Genomic DNA, 19,308 nt, shown 5'->3' on the forward strand with positions numbered 1-19,308 from the left:
TAATGCTGAAAAATATCAAATAGTCCATGTATATTTTGGGTTGTATTGAAAATATTTACATGGCGAATGAAAGATGAATCTTCAATTACGATAATATCAAATTGAAATTTTACATTCTATGTTTTCTGCTACATTAATTTTTTTTAATGAAAAATTATGTCTAAATGAATTGAGCACATGCGTAAATAAATAATAACAAATACAATTCATTGATAATAAATTATAGCACCTAAATGACAAAAATTTTAATTAATTTTTTTGTGATGAGTAATGGTGAAATTGAAATAAAGCATGGTAAAAATTGGCAGGAATGTTAAATATTAATTTTTGTAAAACTCGTGCACTAAAGGATTAAAATATAGATTTGATATTTTGAACTGTTCAAATGAACAATATTGTAATACTTAGTGAAAGTTAAATTTTCAGAAAAAAATCATATGCTACTACTTTAAAAATTGCACTCTGTAACTCGCTCTGAGATGAATATTTAATAAGGAATCATTATATATTTTTGTTGATATAAAAAATGAAATTCGTACAATGCTGGGACTAAAATACAAAGTTTTAATTTCAGGCACAGTTTTTAGTGTTGAGGTATATATATTATAATGAAAGGAAGCAGATTAGTGTTTGAAACATATTACTACTTCAGTATTTGGGTTATGGCCTTGCTGTGTGTGTTCAAATTGAATTTTTTGCCAAAAATTGTTTTTGATTTTGTGTGTATGGGTAACGACGGAAAAAAAATTTCCATGTCGAATACTTAAGAACTTTAAAATATAACATTTTGAGATGTTATGGAACTGAAACTTTTAACATTTAAACTTTAAACTTTTAACAAGCATTTATTTTTTAACGATGTTGTTAGTAAACAGCTGATATATATATATATTGTATATACATTTGTGAGACTTTTCTAACTCTTGAAAAATTTTGTTTTTCAGGAACTTGGCTGTAGGTAGCTACGAAGTTATGTGAAGGTTTTCATGGTTACCAAACAATTATACCAGAGCAAACAAAGGTAATTTTAATTCTTTGTATTTGACTTTGAGCAGCAGTTTCCATTATTATTTTCATGTAAAATAAAATATTTCCTTGCATGATTTAATGACATAAATTTTAACATTGTGTCGCATCATTTTCACTGATTTCATTTGTATCAACAACCCTAGTGGAACAAATACAGTCGAACCCCCGATTTAATGCCACCATCCCACCCAAAGAATTTTGGCGTTATATCAGATTGCAGACATAATAGCGTTTTGGAGAGGCTGTATTACATAAATTCACACGTTTATTAAGAAATGTATTTCAGTGTCTCATTTATGTTGCATGATGAATAAAATAACCTATTTTATACACATTCAATTTTAAGTTGAGAAAATTCATAAAAATTGTAAACTGTAAAATCACTTGAATATTTCTCAATATAAAACATACTTCCCTCTGAAATTATTGTAATTTCAGCAACACATTTTATATGTGCAAAAACAAAATAAGCAAGTGGGGGGGGGGGGAAGGTGGCATTGTTTTTAGTCCATACCATATTGGTTTTTCTCGAGAAATATCTTGCTATGAGTAATTTTCTTTATAATCATAATTTTTTCAGATACTATTGAAAGAACAACTCTTTTTGACATAATTGAATTGAGCAAATTAAGATAGATTTCTTAATGGCTACCTGTACCACTCAAAATTTGACCAGTGCAAGTAAAAACATGTACTGTTGAAATACTTGTCTTGGCTATACGTATAAATGAGAGGGGAGGACATTAAAAAAAACCTTTAGAAGCTTTGCTAACTGAAAAGCAATATTAATTCTTTGAAAATGTTATCATATTTACTGATTAGCAAATTTTGTGAATGGAAATATTAAAACAATTAATATAGTTGACGACAAATAATATTATACTTTTTAACTAGCGAGACCATACAACACTGCAAAATTTGTATGTTAATTTAAATAGGGGTTCTCCGATCTACAAGAGGTTGCTAAGGATGTGTTCTAGAGCGAAGCTGAAAGGAGTGAAAATATTAAGTAAGCTGCGTGCCAATAGGTTTTTTTCACTTCATCTGTCTGACCAAAATTTTAGGGTAGAAACATGGCTCGAAAAATTTAAAAACATTTTTGGCGCCGGCCAAATTTCTTCGCAGCCAAGCATATTTTTAGGAGAAATAATCCAAAGTAAAAAAAAAATTATATTCAACTTTTTCAGCACTTGGTGATGATCTTCACATATCGGAAGATGCAGACATAAACTCCAAATATTTTGTGATCTGCATAGAAAATTTTAGGTGTCAGTATGATTTTCTTTTTTGCAATGTTGGCTCCTAAGATTTGTGAAGCCCTAGGTAAATACATCTAGACATGAACAAGTGCATCTGTGTGCAATGTCAGGCCTCCCTTGTAAAACACAATTGATGTATTTTGGATCCTACTGTGATAAAATGGTGGCGAGTCGACAAAGTGCTATTGTGCACAAATTATCTCTACTTATGCAACTAAAGATTGTTATAATTTGAAATAAAATATACAGTACATTTAAAGATTGATAAGCATAATAAAAGTGTTTTTTTCTTCCTCTTTCTAATTTCAGGTAAATCAACATTTGAAGATGCAGATGAAAATTAATGAATCTCAAAAAATTATATTCTTGAAAGGTGCGATTTCTAAGAAAAGTACAACAAATAAATTGTGATTATGATAACTTTCTATGAATATATGTTTGAAATAAAATGTGTTTGTATGACAAATCATGTGTGTAAGTTGTTATTCAATTCATGTTTCTATTAATCAACTTCAATCAATCATTCATCTTCTAATGAACTGAAATGAAATATACGATCAAATGAAAGTTATCAGGTGAAGTTATTTGTTGGAAGCTAAATATGAAACAGATAAATTGATGAAAGATCTTTAATATAGAAGTATATATCTTTTAAATATTGAAGTATTCACTTGCATTAACAGGTAAGTGCTCATTCATAGAGAATCATGTTCTGATATTTTTTAATACTGAGGAGAAACCCATAGTTTAAAATACAGAACTACAATACGCAGCAAGGCAGTTAATTCTTTTAATTATAAAATTAAAAATAATTATCTTGTAAAATTATCAATAATTTATTATTTTAGTTGCTCCAGAAAGAATTTGCAATTTGTTGTTTCAATGAATTTAAAAGGAATAAAAAATCATTTAACAAATTGGTCTTTAAAAAAAAGTATTCAGCTGGGGCCTCAAGTAGGGCTCCCGAGGTGAATAGGGGGCCCAAAAATTCTATAATTATTTTGCATAATAACCCTTTCAAGAAGAAGGCCCCCCCCCCAAAAAAAAGGGAAAGTCTGCCCCGAAAAGGCACATTACGGCCATAGGCTCAACTAGTGCCGGTTACCTTAATTTAAAATCTTGCGTTTTGTTGTAAGAATTTTTCAAAGTTTGATTTCATCAGTATGCGACCCACATATATGCAGCTGGGGTCCCATATACTCGCTTCTTCAATCATCTGAAAGTGGGGTCCATGAGCTCAGACAAGAAAAATACTTTGACTATTATTATATACTGAATCTTATTCTAAAAAGAAGTCGCAAGATGAAAAATGCAACGTCCTCATACGTTTACAAAATAATTAAACTAGCCAGCGATATTAGAGCAAAAAAAATTGCAAAACACGGGTGACAAAAAAATGTATGGCGAGTCCCTCGGATAAAGTTTGTTTACAACATGTTTGTTTGTAAACATGAAATCGCTGCCACAACCCACTGCGGAAAAACGATTGTTAAATAATTAGTAGTAGTTGTAGGCTTCAAACAGCATCCCGATTGGTTAGAGATCTGTTACTCTAGAAACCAAAAATTTTCTCCCCCTCTAACTACTATTTCACGTCACGTGACCTTAAGGACTGGTAGTACATAGTACCTCTTAACTACTAGTAGTTGAAGCGGTCCTTAGCTTCAGTCCTCCGACCGGTAGTTCATTAGGACTAGTAGTTACTAAGGACTGCAGAGATAGTTCACCCCCAGGGGTCTTCAACGCATGGCCAGATTTGGCCCTCGAAGCTTTTTGCTGTGACCCGCCGATAATTTTCAGAAAATGGTTGTCATTGGAAAACGATTAATTCCAGAATTGAAAGAAACAATTTCGGAGTAAATTGAAAATAATAATTTCTGATAAAATAAATTCTAGAATAAATGAAAGAAAAATAATTCCAGAATTCGCGAAAAATTCAGAACTACTGAAAGAAATAATTATAGAATTTGCGAAATCAATAAGAGAAATAATTTCGTAATTTCTGATAGAAATCATTTCACAATCAACAAAAGTATAATTGCATAGTTATTGAAAGAGAAATGATTTCAAGATATTTTGAGAAGGAAAATAATTTCAAAATTACCACAATAAATAATTAAAGAATAATTTAAAGTGTTTTCAGATTAAAATTAATCAGTAATTAATTAATTTAATCAGTAATTAATTAATTTAATCAGTAATTAATTAATTTAATCAGTAATTAATTAATTTAATCAGTAATTAATTAATTTAATCAGTAATTAATCAAACACTTTTTTAGAATAAGTGAAAAAATAATTTCAGAATTAATCAAAATTGATAATTAATAAAAAATAATTTTAGAACCGCTGAGTCCCCCCAATGATTTCTGAAAGAACTATGTATTGCTGCACCTTCTCTCTGCTGCGTACGTGCTTGAGTCTCGTATATACGCATAGGCGTATGCAGAATTTTTTCCTGCAAAATAACACTATAATCTCGGCTTAAGGGGGGTTAGATCCCCAAACCCCCTCCCTTTGCGTACGCCAATGTATATACGGGACAACCAGCGACTTTCAGCACCCCCCATGTTTTCTTCATGTCGACGCCTCTGACTGATATATGGGGAATAACATGATTGTCTATTATTCTACCACTTCCCCCCCCAAAATCAATTTCTGACTACGGCGCTGACTTCAATAATATAATACCTTCTTCTAATCACCAAATTTCTCCCTTCTCGGTTGTTACCCTACACCTTACGTTATTCTAAGGAACAATTATTTTTCTTAGCATTCTTTTACCTCCCGTGAAGTTTAGAAATTTTTGTATTCCAGTAAATCCGTCTCCCGTTATAATCCACTCCCGGATAATTGAGGTTCTATTGAACTTTGATTAAATTTTGTCACAAATGATACACATACAGTACACCGTAAGAACTGTTTCAATAAAAAAAATGATTGTGTTAGCTATTACAGTACTGTTGTGATAGCGAATCAACTTAAATAGACAGACATCATAGCTCCCCAAGGCAGAGGCGTACGCAGGATCAGGACCACAACTAGAGGGGAGCAAGGCGGATCTCGTGCCCTGGGTGCTGAACCAGAGGGGGTGCAAATTTCATTCTGAAACCTCTCCTTCAACATTATAAGGGGGTGCCAAAATGTGCACTTGCCCTGGGTGACCAAACATCTAGTTGCGGCCCTGCGCAGGACCAACTTTCAAAGGGGCATAAGGAATTTTTTTCAGAGAAATTTTGATCAAACCTCAAAAAACATTTAAATTAACTTAAAGTGGTTTAAATAGCATATTGGAATATCTGGCCATCCTGGAGGATTACGGCCAAAAACCCTCTAAAAAAAGAAATATGAACTCTGTCAAATAGCATATAAAAATTATTTCTTTCGATATTTTAATTACGATAATATATATATTTTTTCAATTTTTCCAATTTTTTTTATCAGCTTAGGGGGAAGCCCCTTTACCAACCCAATTCCTAGTATGCATCTGCCCCAGGGCTATGTGATGTACAATCTGGTTACCACTAGTATTGCCCGTTCGGCAAATTTGATTACATATAGTTAAAAAGAAAATATGGTCAGCTTACAGACGATAGCTAACACGAAGTGTGTCATAAAAAAGAAGGAAAGTTCTGATAACGTGTTTATATATATATATAAAAGTGAACTTACATGAGGTGCGACCCACTTCTTGATAAATGCCGATATGAAATTTCTTTGAGGAAAAAAAATTTCAAATTTTTCTTTCAGCTCAGTGTGAGAATGTTTCCTTTCATGTTACAAATAATGCATGCTACTGGGCAGGGAAAGTCCAAACAAAATAAAGGAACATGTTTTCAACAACAGCAGCAATGTAGGTTTTTTTTTTTTTTTTGTTATAGAGAGAGTCACCAAATATTTCCAAGAAAATAGACAGGATATATGAGCAACAGTCACCAATCTCATACTGATCAGCGACACTCTTTGTACTTTGTGGCATTGCAATACAATTACTGAGTTCAAATATTCCATGACGCCGACCTAGGGGCGAGTGTGTCACCTGCTGTGCAAGAAAGATACTTGTCACCAATTGGGGTTTGGGTGCATGCTTTTGTGTGCATGGATAGCCGTCTGCAAAAGACAATCATGGACAGCAGCTGCAAGGCCGTGGCGAGAGAGGAACTGGGAGGTCCGGTTTCATTCCCAACATATTAGAAAAAGGCAAAGAAAAATCTATTGTTCTGTCACTTCAAACCTCCTCTGAAAGAATTTCTGGCAATGGCTCTGATAAGCTCCTTCGAATTGAATACATTTGTTCAGAAAATTTGTTCACTCGTTTAAGAAATTGAAATGTAAGGCTTCAAAGGATAGTAATTTTTTAAACCTATAAAATTTTATGCTTATAGTAAAATAGGCATCAAGAAAAAACATTTATAAATGAAGGAAAAAAATTAAAACCTAAAATTGAGGATTTAGAAACTGACAAGAAAAAAAAAGTATCACTCTTATGCCACATACTATAGGTGCCATAGTCAGAAATTCCTTTCGTGAGGGGACGACCAAAGCAACAGAATAGGATTAACTGTCATCCCGTACATATCGGTCATTTTCTTATATTGCAGGGAAAGGTGGATCCCAAGTCAACATAGGTTTTCTCTCCTGGGATCCAGTTTTTCTGCTATCCCGCACCTAGAATTCAACCGGGAATTTCCCTGGAATCTGAACTCATTTCCCAGGATCCCGGAAGTAGAATAAGGTTGAAGCACATCACATTTCTGTACTGAATTTGACATGTCTAAGAAATTTTTATCACTATAGAAGCATGCATTTTATAAACTGTAATCATTGGAGAAACTGGAGAAATCGCGAGACACCCAGGCTCTGTCGCAAGAAGCAACGTAAGCACTTCGCCCCCCCCGGGGGGGGGGGGAAACTAGGGCATCTCCGGTAAAACCAAAATTTATTGATATGTCAAAGATTACATATAGTGCAAGCAAATCAAAAAAATATGCAAGTCGAAGAATCAAATTAATCAAGTTAAAGTCTAAGTGCAACGGGCACGGATGATAAATAATCATAGAAAGTTGTATAAAAAACTGTAATCATTGGCCTATGCCAAGATTATAGTGTTATTTTGCATGGGGAAAAAGTAAACCCCCCCCCCCCCCACTCTCAGAAGAAAAAAAAAATCTGAACCTCCCGCCCCTCGAGAAAATTCTGGGTACACCTATGACTGTATAATCAATAAATTTTGAATACAATTAATAGTATTAATATATAAATTATTAAATTAATGAAATACACGCCGTATATTCAACTCTTTAAGCGGAAGTAACAAAATATCTCCTCAATCTCTCGCCTCTAATTTTAGTGTTTACAAGACTAGACATTTTGTAAGTTGATCTCTCAAAAACTTTTAAATTTACCTTATTATTTTTTAGGTTCGTCCAATTTTTTTAAAATTCCCAAAAGTGTTTTTTTTAACTCCAAAAATAACTAAAAAATCCATTAATGTCTGCTCAAGAGTGGGGGATTAAACACCCCCCCCCCCGCACTCGAATTGACCTTTGGAGGGGGCAGAAAAGGAGCGCAAGGAATTTCTTCAAGAAAAAATCTGAGTTATTAACTGTCACGGTGGGAAAAGTAGGACACTTTCCCCCCCTTTGACAAATAAGCCTGACATAATTTTAACCTAGAATAGTCATGTCAAATAAGTGAAATTTGCTAAATGTAAATATAATTGTGTTTGTCGCGTGGAAAATATTTGAGCTTCTGTCTTTATATTATTGTGGAAGGCTGAGATGAATCTCGTGGTTGTCTATTTTTTTTTCCTTGTGTTATCATTCCGTCTGATATTCATAAAATGCCCGAGATCTAAACCACAGATCGTTTGTATAGAGTGGACACACACTCTTTATGCATCACACTGTATGTGTTTGTCGGAAAATCCTAAATATTAAATGCTTTGCTTTGACATCTCAATCATTTGAGCTCAACAACAAATTCCTTGAATTTTTCTGATTCTTCCTGTGAAATTTTGAGAAATTCCGAGTTAAATTGAACAAGAAAATACGTGTTCTTTTGAATAATATATTCTTTCTTTTGTGAGAGAGACACACCTAATGATCCACTGATAATCAAAGATATTATCGCCATCTTGATGAGTCAGTTTTCTTGTTCCCGCACGAACGCGAATGCTTCCCGTACATGTAAAAGGAAGATAAGATTCCTTTTCTTTTTTTCTCTTTCTCTCTCACTTGTTCGTAATCTGTTATATATTTTTTTTTATACTTGAAAAGCCGATTTTTCGCCTTTTGCATATTCTGAGTCGATGGTTTTTTTTTAATAAGGGAAACAAACATTTTTGTTAATCAAGAGTTTAATTTTGAGACCGTGTGAGTGTTTCAATTTTGAAAATTTATATTTTTTTTCCCCCTTTTTCTCTCCACTGTTTCCAATGCTTTGAAGAAGAAAAAAAAAAGGCTTGTGTCGTAAAATATTGTGATTGAGAGAAACTGTGAGATAATGTTATATGCATTGAAATTATTCTCTGTCATCAAGAAAGTGTTGAATTTGAATTTTTTTTAAGAATTTCCTTTGTTTGGATTTAAATTTTTCGGCATGTCGCGAAACAAGAATATTTATATATGATGTCGCATATCGTTGGAAAGCTAATTTTTTTCTCCACACAATGATGTTAATTTTTTTTGATTTTGATGAATATTTCTGCATTTAATCCGGAAATCTTATACTGAAAATTATTGTTGTAATTATAAACTTTGCTGAAAGCCGTTCATTTTCTTAAATCGACCCCGTATTGAGAGAAGATGTTTTTCTTTTGGTTTCATGTTTGTGTTCGCGCCTCGTGATACAATTGGATAAAATTTTGGATGACGCAGTTTGCGCGACGAATTAGAGGGTGCGCTTTCTCAAGCCCCGCCCATCACTCAATTTACATATTATCACTGAAAAACTTTGGAGGCGTGCAGTTCATCGGGACCAGTTGCACGAGAAAGCGTGGTCCCGCCGTTGAAGAATCCCCCCCCCCCCCACGTAACTTGAAGAGCCCCTGAAACTCAAATCCCAAGTCAAGTCACTCAAACCCCATTTAGTTCTGAACTGCCAAAAGTCGTAATATTTTACTTGAAGATGTAAGGAAAAAAAAAAAAAAACAGTATGAAGCATCGTCTCTTTATATCAGTTGCTCCAAACTGATCCAGGAAGGAAGGTTTACTGTCATGCCAGAAAGATGAAGCCCAGCAGCTGTCTCTTGCAGTCCAGTCTAAGGATGCTACTTCGTCCATGTCCACACTACCCCGAGTGGTAGTACAGATGGAGAACTTTGATGCTCCGACATCGTAAAGTATGTGCACGGACCGTTGCTTCAGCAGATACAGAGGACATTAATCGTTCAATTCGCCAAGCAAATTCGCCAGTCAAAGGATGACTTATGAGAAAACGAACTGTCCGTACTGAGTGTTCAAGTTAAAGGGAACTGTTCATCGAAATAGTGACCTTAATATGGGAGATAGTGAGTAAATTTTCTCTTACAAATTTTGTTGAGTGGTCAGGAAAAACCAAACTGCAGTGATATTTAAATTTTAATTTTTCGATAAGTAAAGTAAGGTATTTCAGCATCGTTTTTTCTTTTTGGTATTTTGTTTTTGGTTATATGAATTAAGAATTAAAGAACCTAATGTGCATTTAGACCTCTGTGTGTTGACATATTATTTTTTCTTTGTGACTTAATTGTTTCGGTTAAAATGCTCTAGTACATATTTATTCAGGAGAATTACTCACCGATACACAAAGGGTTATTGCGGACACGGTAACAACTCAAAAATGGTACCCCACTAATATGATCACCAGGCCAAAAGTTTTCTTTCTTGGAGTACTGTCAGCTTAAATAGTACTCAACAATCTTGCACCACAACATAAATGGTGCCGTGACAAACTCGAATCTGAGTAATTTTCTTTTCTCCTGAAGCTATTCTAAGAAATGCATTTGTGTTGTATGAAAATAAAAAATATTCTGCTCTCTTGTCAAGTAAAATACTAATTAAATGTCACACACACAGAAATTTTATTTTGGAGGTTAGCTATGAAATATGTGAATATTTGGTGTGCCTATAATTGAGAAATTTCATGTTGGTATAAGGAGGATACAATTTAAGTACATAGTGATGTATATATTCATATGTACAGGTTATGTTGATCGAATTCTTTAGGGGTGACCTCTCATTTGATGCACAAATAATTGTTTTGGTTCTACTGCTAGTTATTTTTCCTTTGGTAAACAGACATACACACACAGTGACTATGGCACAAGCACAGGATCCACAAACCCTGTGGCCTATTTTGATGGGTGCATATAACAATTTGCCCATATTTTCAGGTACAGCTGAACCCTCAGCTCGTGAGTTATTTCGTTGCATTGGCCATGCAACTGCAATTGGCAGGGTGGAATGCACCATAGAAAAAACATTGTACTACAGAAGTGTGCAGGGAAGGTGGCTTCGCAAAAAAAGAAAAAAAAAATCTGTTACCAGAAGAGTAAACACCTCTATGTTCTCCGTCGTTTTCATGTTCACACTAGGCATGATGTGTGATTGCAAGAATTCCATGCAAATTTTTCTCTTTTGTGTGTGTGTATAATCGAAAAACAGAATTTTCCAATGTATGCTCAGGGTTGATCTCATGAATATTCGCTCAGTATTCTTTTTCTTTCGTACACAAAAAGCAATGTAAGTGCTGTCTCTCTTTGGAGGATAATGTTGCCCGATTATACCTTTTCAAAATGGAAAAAGACCATAAAGTCTGTGTATAAAATAAAAAAAAAATTTTGAGTCAAATCTTTCAGAAGGATAGACGAAGTATAATTTTTTTCCCTTGTCCTGTCAAATGGACGTGTGGTCAATCCGAACTCTCACTCTCTAGTACAAACTTTCATGTAACGTGAACATTCATTGATTGTTTGTATATCATGAAACGGCATGTCTAGACATGACAAATGTCGTAATGAGAATACAAATCATTGAAGTGTTGTATAAGAATGAAATGTTTGTCGCAACTCTAATTGGCTCTGTTGTATCATAAGCTGATGCTGCGACCATGGTAACCATTATCAATTTCAACCAGTTCACCGAGTCACAGCATCCCTTAAAGACTGCAATTGAAAAACAATTTTCTTCATTCTGTGTGTATCATATCATAAAATTGTCAATGTAACAATTTGCATTTGCCTGACCACTGAGACAAAATGGAAGGGGAAATTGACTCACAAATGTATAATTTGTCACAATGTAACATTGAAAAACATGTTTATTTAGTTTGTATAACAAATATCATTTGTTTATAATGTCAGCAATCGAATATTAATCATATGTGTTGTTGCTTGAGTATTCCAGGAAAAAAGAGAATTTTGTGATGACACGTAAACATAAGCAAGTATGTCGAGTATGATTGAGGACAATCAAAAGAATCTCAGAAGAAGTCGGTTTGTAGATTTAAAGTTTGTTCATTTGTTGTATCTGTGAAACACCAGATCCTTTTTGTTGTATCTGTGAAACACCAGATCCCTTTTGTTGTATCTGTGAAACACCAGATCCCTTTTTGTTGTATCTGTGAAACACCAGATCCCTTTTGTTGTATCTGTGAAACACCAGATCCCTTTTTGTTGTATCTGTGAAACACCAGATCCCTTTTGTTGTATCTGTGAAACACCAGATCACTGTTGTGTATTGATGATTTAAGTATTTGTACGTTGAGAAGTAGTAGTTTCGTTTTCATTGATGTTGTCCTTTCTTTTACGTTAGTTTCATTTTCATGGTGTGTTGGTTTCGTTTTCATGATGCGTGTGTAGAGTCCGAAGCATGGACAAATTCGTTGAATCGAAGTCATATTTCGATGGTATGAGAAGCAGTATAGAGGTAACACATTGGAATAACTCAGGTGACACACTTTGTATTTTGTTCATCTGTGTAGACATTGTCTTCATTTCCTTGTCCCCAAATGTCAAATGAGTCATGGTAACTGTTGCGATTGTTCTTTCTTTTGAAACACTATGAACAGCCAGGCAACTAAATCACTCAATCATTTTCTTTCTTTTCATCATGTGTTGAACAATATCATTGATAAATTCCTGACATCTGTTGTTTTTATGGAGTGTTTTCTCTAAAAATTTTCCCTGCGGTAAAATTTTTTTTCCGAAACCGTCGGTGATGTCACGGTGGGAAAAGTAGGACACTTTCCCCCCCTTTGACAAATAAGCCTGACATAATTTTAACCTAGAATAGTCATGTCAAATAAGTGAAATTTGCTAAATGTAAATATAATTGTGTTTGTCGCGTGGAAAATATTTGAGCTTCTGTCTTTATATTATTGTGGAAGGCTGAGATGAATCTCGTGGTTGTCTATTTTTTTTTCCTTGTGTTATCATTCCGTCTGATATTCATAAAATGCCCGAGATCTAAACCACAGATCGTTTGTATAGAGTGGACACACACTCTTTATGCATCACACTGTATGTGTTTGTCGGAAAATCCTAAATATTAAATGCTTTGCTTTGACATCTCAATCATTTGAGCTCAACAACAAATTCCTTGAATTTTTCTGATTCTTCCTGTGAAATTTTGAGAAATTCCGAGTTAAATTGAACAAGAAAATACGTGTTCTTTTGAATAATATATTCTTTCTTTTGTGAGAGAGACACACCTAATGATCCACTGATAATCAAAGATATTATCGCCATCTTGATGAGTCAGTTTTCTTGTTCCCGCACGAACGCGAATGCTTCCCGTACATGTAAAAGGAAGATAAGATTCCTTTTCTTTTTTTCTCTTTCTCTCTCACTTGTTCGTAATCTGTTATATATTTTTTTTTATACTTGAAAAGCCGATTTTTCGCCTTTTGCATATTCTGAGTCGATGGTTTTTTTTTAATAAGGGAAACAAACATTTTTGTTAATCAAGAGTTTAATTTTGAGACCGTGTGAGTGTTTCAATTTTGAAAATTTATATTTTTTTTCCCCCTTTTTCTCTCCACTGTTTCCAATGCTTTGAAGAAGAAAAAAAAAAGGCTTGTGTCGTAAAATATTGTGATTGAGAGAAACTGTGAGATAATGTTATATGCATTGAAATTATTCTCTGTCATCAAGAAAGTGTTGAATTTGAATTTTTTTTAAGAATTTCCTTTGTTTGGATTTAAATTTTTCGGCATGTCGCGAAACAAGAATATTTATATATGATGTCGCATATCGTTGGAAAGCTAATTTTTTTCTCCACACAATGATGTTAATTTTTTTTGATTTTGATGAATATTTCTGCATTTAATCCGGAAATCTTATACTGAAAATTATTGTTGTAATTATAAACTTTGCTGAAAGCCGTTCATTTTCTTAAATCGACCCCGTATTGAGAGAAGATGTTTTTCTTTTGGTTTCATGTTTGTGTTCGCGCCTCGTGATACAATTGGATAAAATTTTGGATGACGCAGTTTGCGCGACGAATTAGAGGGTGCGCTTTCTCAAGCCCCGCCCATCACTCAATTTACATATTATCACTGAAAAACTTTGGAGGCGTGCAGTTCATCGGGACCAGTTGCACGAGAAAGCGTGGTCCCGCCGTTGAAGAATCCCCCCCCCCCACGTAACTTGAAGAGCCCCTGAAACTCAAATCCCAAGTCAAGTCACTCAAACCCCATTTAGTTCTGAACTGCCAAAAGTCGTAATATTTTACTTGAAGATGTAAGGAAAAAAAAAAAAAAACAGTATGAAGCATCGTCTCTTTATATCAGTTGCTCCAAACTGATCCAGGAAGGAAGGTTTACTGTCATGCCAGAAAGATGAAGCCCAGCAGCTGTCTCTTGCAGTCCAGTCTAAGGATGCTACTTCGTCCATGTCCACACTACCCCGAGTGGTAGTACAGATGGAGAACTTTGATGCTCCGACATCGTAAAGTATGTGCACGGACCGTTGCTTCAGCAGATACAGAGGACATTAATCGTTCAATTCGCCAAGCAAATTCGCCAGTCAAAGGATGACTTATGAGAAAACGAACTGTCCGTACTGAGTGTTCAAGTTAAAGGGAACTGTTCATCGAAATAGTGACCTTAATATGGGAGATAGTGAGTAAATTTTCTCTTACAAATTTTGTTGAGTGGTCAGGAAAAACCAAACTGCAGTGATATTTAAATTTTAATTTTTCGATAAGTAAAGTAAGGTATTTCAGCATCGTTTTTTCTTTTTGGTATTTTGTTTTTGGTTATATGAATTAAGAATTAAAGAACCTAATGTGCATTTAGACCTCTGTGTGTTGACATATTATTTTTTCTTTGTGACTTAATTGTTTCGGTTAAAATGCTCTAGTACATATTTATTCAGGAGAATTACTCACCGATACACAAAGGGTTATTGCGGACACGGTAACAACTCAAAAATGGTACCCCACTAATATGATCACCAGGCCAAAAGTTTTCTTTCTTGGAGTACTGTCAGCTTAAATAGTACTCAACAATCTTGCACCACAACATAACTTTCAAAAACCATTTAAATTAAACAAAAAAAAAAAAAATTAAGAATTATCCTGTGTCCCTGGAGTCTCTCAACCCGACCCTTGGGGAGGCCATGGTTTCATTATTCCAACAGTGCAAATTTGTGATTACTTCATAATTCATTAATTTCTTAATTTATCTATCTATGAGACAAAAATAATTGCACAGGAACAGCAATAAAAGGTCCATGCTATAAGCAGCTGGGTTACAATCAAGGACGAGTTGAAAAATTTGCCACAACCTAGCTTCTAGTCTAAATTTTTGGTAAGTATTTATATGGTTTCCACCATATTCTATATTCTAGAATATATTCTAGAAACCTTGGGTCTCCACATCCTGAAGCAGGGGCTCTCTTAAACTGGAATCTTTGGCGGGCCCCCATAGTGAATTTAAAGCATGGAAACAAAAAACAATGTTAATTATCTTGGGCTCCAGGGCTGGATCACCGTCAACCCTATGCATGTGGGGGGGGGGGGGGAAGCAGGATTATTGGTGTTGCTGTACTGTAGAAATGAGTTTTTCTTCATGTGGAAAATATACTGTATATCATTTCAAAAAAAAAAAAAAAAACCACCAGGGACCATTGACAATAGGCATCCCTCATTGTATGCTTATCAGCAGCTCTTTTCATTGAGTAAAAAAGACCAACGGATTCAATTATTGTTAATTGCATGTACTCCGGGAAAACAGCTTGCAAAACCATCTGGAGTGTCTGGTGTCTGCAGGCTTCACACTGGACACCGCTGTTTTTCTTTTCCCACAATTTCAACAACAGGATGCAAATCCCTGAGGGGAAGGATGAATACAAGAAATATCGGGAGTAGGTGAAAATGGCATTTGGTTATGGATGCCTTTTTAGCCGAATACTGTTTTGTCATCCCCAGGGCTAATGGGCTAGTGTTAGACATTTTTAGATATGCAAGGTTTTCATCAATTGATAGGTTCCCGGGAAGGAGGGGGAGAACGGTAGCTGTGTTGGTAGTGCGTAAAAGAGGCAAAAAAATCACTCAAATTAATAGCGATTTAAAATTTCTTTTTTTTTTCCCACGCAAACATAGAAAAGCTCTTTCAGTGTACTATATGAGCTATTTTTAAATGATGTGGTTGAGCCCGGAAATTTAAGCACTAAAAACTGTCGAAATAGACAGGCAAAAAAACACTAAGAATGCCTAAAATAGGCACTAAAAAAAGGCATTTATAATTTTTGGAAGGAAGAAAAATAATTAAAAGCAAGGATATTAAGGGTCCAAAAACTAGCTGAAAAATTGGTTACACTTAATACGTCCATTGTTTTAATTATAGTTTGTAATAACTGCATTATTATCTAAGTTAAATTGATTTCAAGCCCAAAATAAAATGTTAGTAGATCCTCGGGATAAGGTAATTCCAGGGCCCTCCATTACCAGACGTGGAACCGGTAGAGAAAATAATCTGTGGGGCTCCTTCGAGTAGCGAATAATTCTCATTTATTTGCTGTATTATTTGGAATAATCATTATCATTTTTATAGTTGAAACATTGCTATCTCATTTTTTTTTTACAAAAATAGAACAACTTTTTTTAAATATTACCACATATGAGGGTAAATACAGGCATAGGCGTACACAGTGTTTTCTGGGGGGGGGGGTTCAGATTTTTATTCCACCTGGGGGGTTTCGTTTTTTCCTGCAAAACACTATAATCTTGGCTCGAGGGGGGTGAGAACTCAAAAACCCCCCTTTGCTTACGGCAATGAATACAGGGCCCTTCAAGCAACAGCCATCAGCCAGCTATGCACATACAACGCAGTCCAATGCCTGGCCGAGACATTATGGTCGTATCTGCCAAACGACCCTGAGGGCCACTCTGGTCAATTTAATCGAATATTAAATGCTGTATGTATGTTTAATAAATAGCCATGGTTGTTTACAGTGCATTTATGGTACAAAAAATAGAATCATGCAGCCATGCAATCATGTAGGAGCATGCTCCATGTATGCATATCATGTGTAGCCATGCAATACATGCAATCATGTAAGAGCATACTCCTACTGGAGCCACTCTACATGACTCCTACTGGAGCATGGCTCACACTGCTTCTACTATGCCTTGTGTGAGCCATGACGTCAATTCATGACCTCTTGGAACAGCCATCAGCCAGCTATGCACATACAATGCAGTCCAATGCCTGGCCGAGACATTATGTAAAGCGTGCGGGAGAGAAACAAACTTCTAGTTTTCCTCTGCTTTTCTAGCACGGGCTGCGTTCATCTGAAACAAACTCATTCACATCTAACACCATCTGGCCAAAGCAACGTCCAAAAAAACCATCTGGCCATGGCAACACCCAAGGGCGTAGCGAGGGGGGGGGGGACTTGGGGGTCTGGTCCCCCCCCCCAAAATGTGAGAAAATGACCGAAAAAAGGGAAAAAGATGGCCAAATCCATTGTTCTGTCACTTTGGTCCCCCCCAAAATGAAAGTGGCCCCCCCCGAACGAAATTTCTGGCTATGCCCCTGGCAACACCAGTCTCTCAGATCACTTATTTGCGTGAAATAGGCTGGAAGTGGAGGGGAGGCCTTTCTGATAACAATTTATACTGAAAGTTGGAAAATTTTAAAAATAACGATTTTTTTTAATGCCCAAAATACCCAAGTTTTACAGATTATGGCCTCTGAAATTCATTAATAAACTTGAAACTATGTTGAAATAGGCATTTATGGCACTAAAATTTCTAAAAAGGCATTTTTACCAAAAAAGTTTGAAAATAAGCAAAAAAGGGCATTTATGTCATTTTGTCTGAACTTCCGGGCTCTAATGATTGGTATTGCTGACCAATACCATAAAAATGATTGGTATTGCTTTAGCAACCCGAGCAAATATGTTCAGGCGTCCCTGTTCTAGTATCAGTCTGGTTCTTTCTTTTTCGCTTAACCTCTTTACGATCACGGGCGTAATATTATGCTTGAACTCTAGTGGAATAAATTCAAATAATTTCTCTGTGTTTTCTTTCCTCTCTCTTCACCATCTAGAAGCTTTATTGTAACCCTATCATCTATGGAAGATTTTTTTCCCCCGCACATATAATGTATTTTTCTACTATATACATGTAAGAGTGAAAGAGAATACATAGGGTGATGGTGAAAAGAGGACTCTAAAAAAACTCCATTATCTACCTCTTATCTATTGTACTTTTTCCTTTCATATTTCCCTCTCTTTGTTTTTCTTTTGTGCGGTTAGGTTAAGACAAGGTTACCATATTTATCACTGATTTGCTAACTGAAGATGATCCAAATTTCTTGCCAAATGATTGTACGGTGAAGTGGTTAAAAATGTTTTTTGGGTATCCACTTTAGTTGTAAATACAATGCAGGGTGTTTAAATGAAAATGAAGTGTTCTGAGTAGTCTAAAGCCTCAACTGCTTATCAGAAAGTTATGAAACTTTAGAAACCTCTCAATGAACAGATGGGGAAAATTTTCAAAGCCTCATAAAATACTGAAAATCTCCATATAGCTTTTTGTGCAATTGTCTGAAGAGCCGTAGATCAACCATGAATTAGGAGAGGGAGCTGTAGGTGACAAGAGTTTGAGAGCTACTGATTTAGCACAATAGAGTGACTCATATATAATTTTTATATTCTGTTATTTGGAGAGAGAAAATGTGCAAAAAATTTTAAACCATCCATTTCAGTAGAAAGAAAATTTTAGGCTGATGTCTGTGGTAGAGCCAAAGAGAAACATACTAAAATGCCTTAAAATGGTACAGCACTATCTACAATACTTTTTCGGTAAGTATTTAAATTGGACACATGGTATAATATTAAAATAAGGGAAATGAGAAAACAAATGTTTGCAGTTTGAAAGAAATTTTTTTTTTAAATAACATATTAGAATTCAAATATGTGTAGCTTCAAAAGTTGATCTGATGATACAAATGATAACCAGACTAAACTTGAAAGAAATATTTGTTACATAGAAAGCATTTTTTGTAGTAGTGAAACAATTTTCAATGTAAGCTTTAGAATTTAGAATCTACTGCAGTTAAAAAAATGTTCTAAAAAATTGATTTATTCTATTTTTTACTGACAGAGAATAACTTAAATATTGAGTGGGCCTACAATATGAAAATTCTGAATTTCTGACTGCCAGCCAATATAAATATAGCATTGAAATGTATGTGAGATAAAGTTGCCTGATGAATAATTTTGAGTCATGATTCTTTTTAGTCTCACCTGCAATATACAGTTTCTGTAATCTTCATGAAAAACAAGCTGCTGTTGATACAGAGGATCCAATGTTTTTCTTGCGATTGCTGTCTTAGCTTTGGCTACACATCTTTGTCCTTTTACTAAGTACACTTTCACATATGGTGCTGCAAAAAATAACCATTTGAACGGAGTCAATATCAATTTCATGCAGATCCTATGAAAGTGATGATTTGACAAAAAAATGCAGTTACTTAGGTATTATAAATACAGTAGAAATATTCAATTACTGTCAACATAGACAACTTAT

General features: G+C 34.8%; 1 protein-coding gene across 1 annotated transcript in view; it reads right to left on the reverse strand.

Moving 5' to 3' along the window:
• Nucleotides 1-19,308, reverse strand: part of LOC149084851 (regulating synaptic membrane exocytosis protein 2-like) — a 229,740-nt gene that overhangs the window by 14,617 nt on the left and 195,815 nt on the right. Inside the window, exon 19 of the mRNA XM_089232581.1 lies at nucleotides 19,026-19,165. Within this exon, the coding sequence (XP_089088707.1) occupies nucleotides 19,026-19,165 (140 nt within the window). The remainder of the gene's footprint in view (nucleotides 1-19,025; nucleotides 19,166-19,308) is intronic.

The sequence above is a fragment of the Pholcus phalangioides genome, unplaced genomic scaffold (assembly GCF_987345545.1).
Source record: "Pholcus phalangioides strain wild (caught in Gottingen) unplaced genomic scaffold, Ppha-v1.0 ptg000007l_1, whole genome shotgun sequence".
In the NCBI taxonomy this organism is placed as follows: Eukaryota; Metazoa; Arthropoda; class Arachnida; order Araneae; family Pholcidae; genus Pholcus; species Pholcus phalangioides.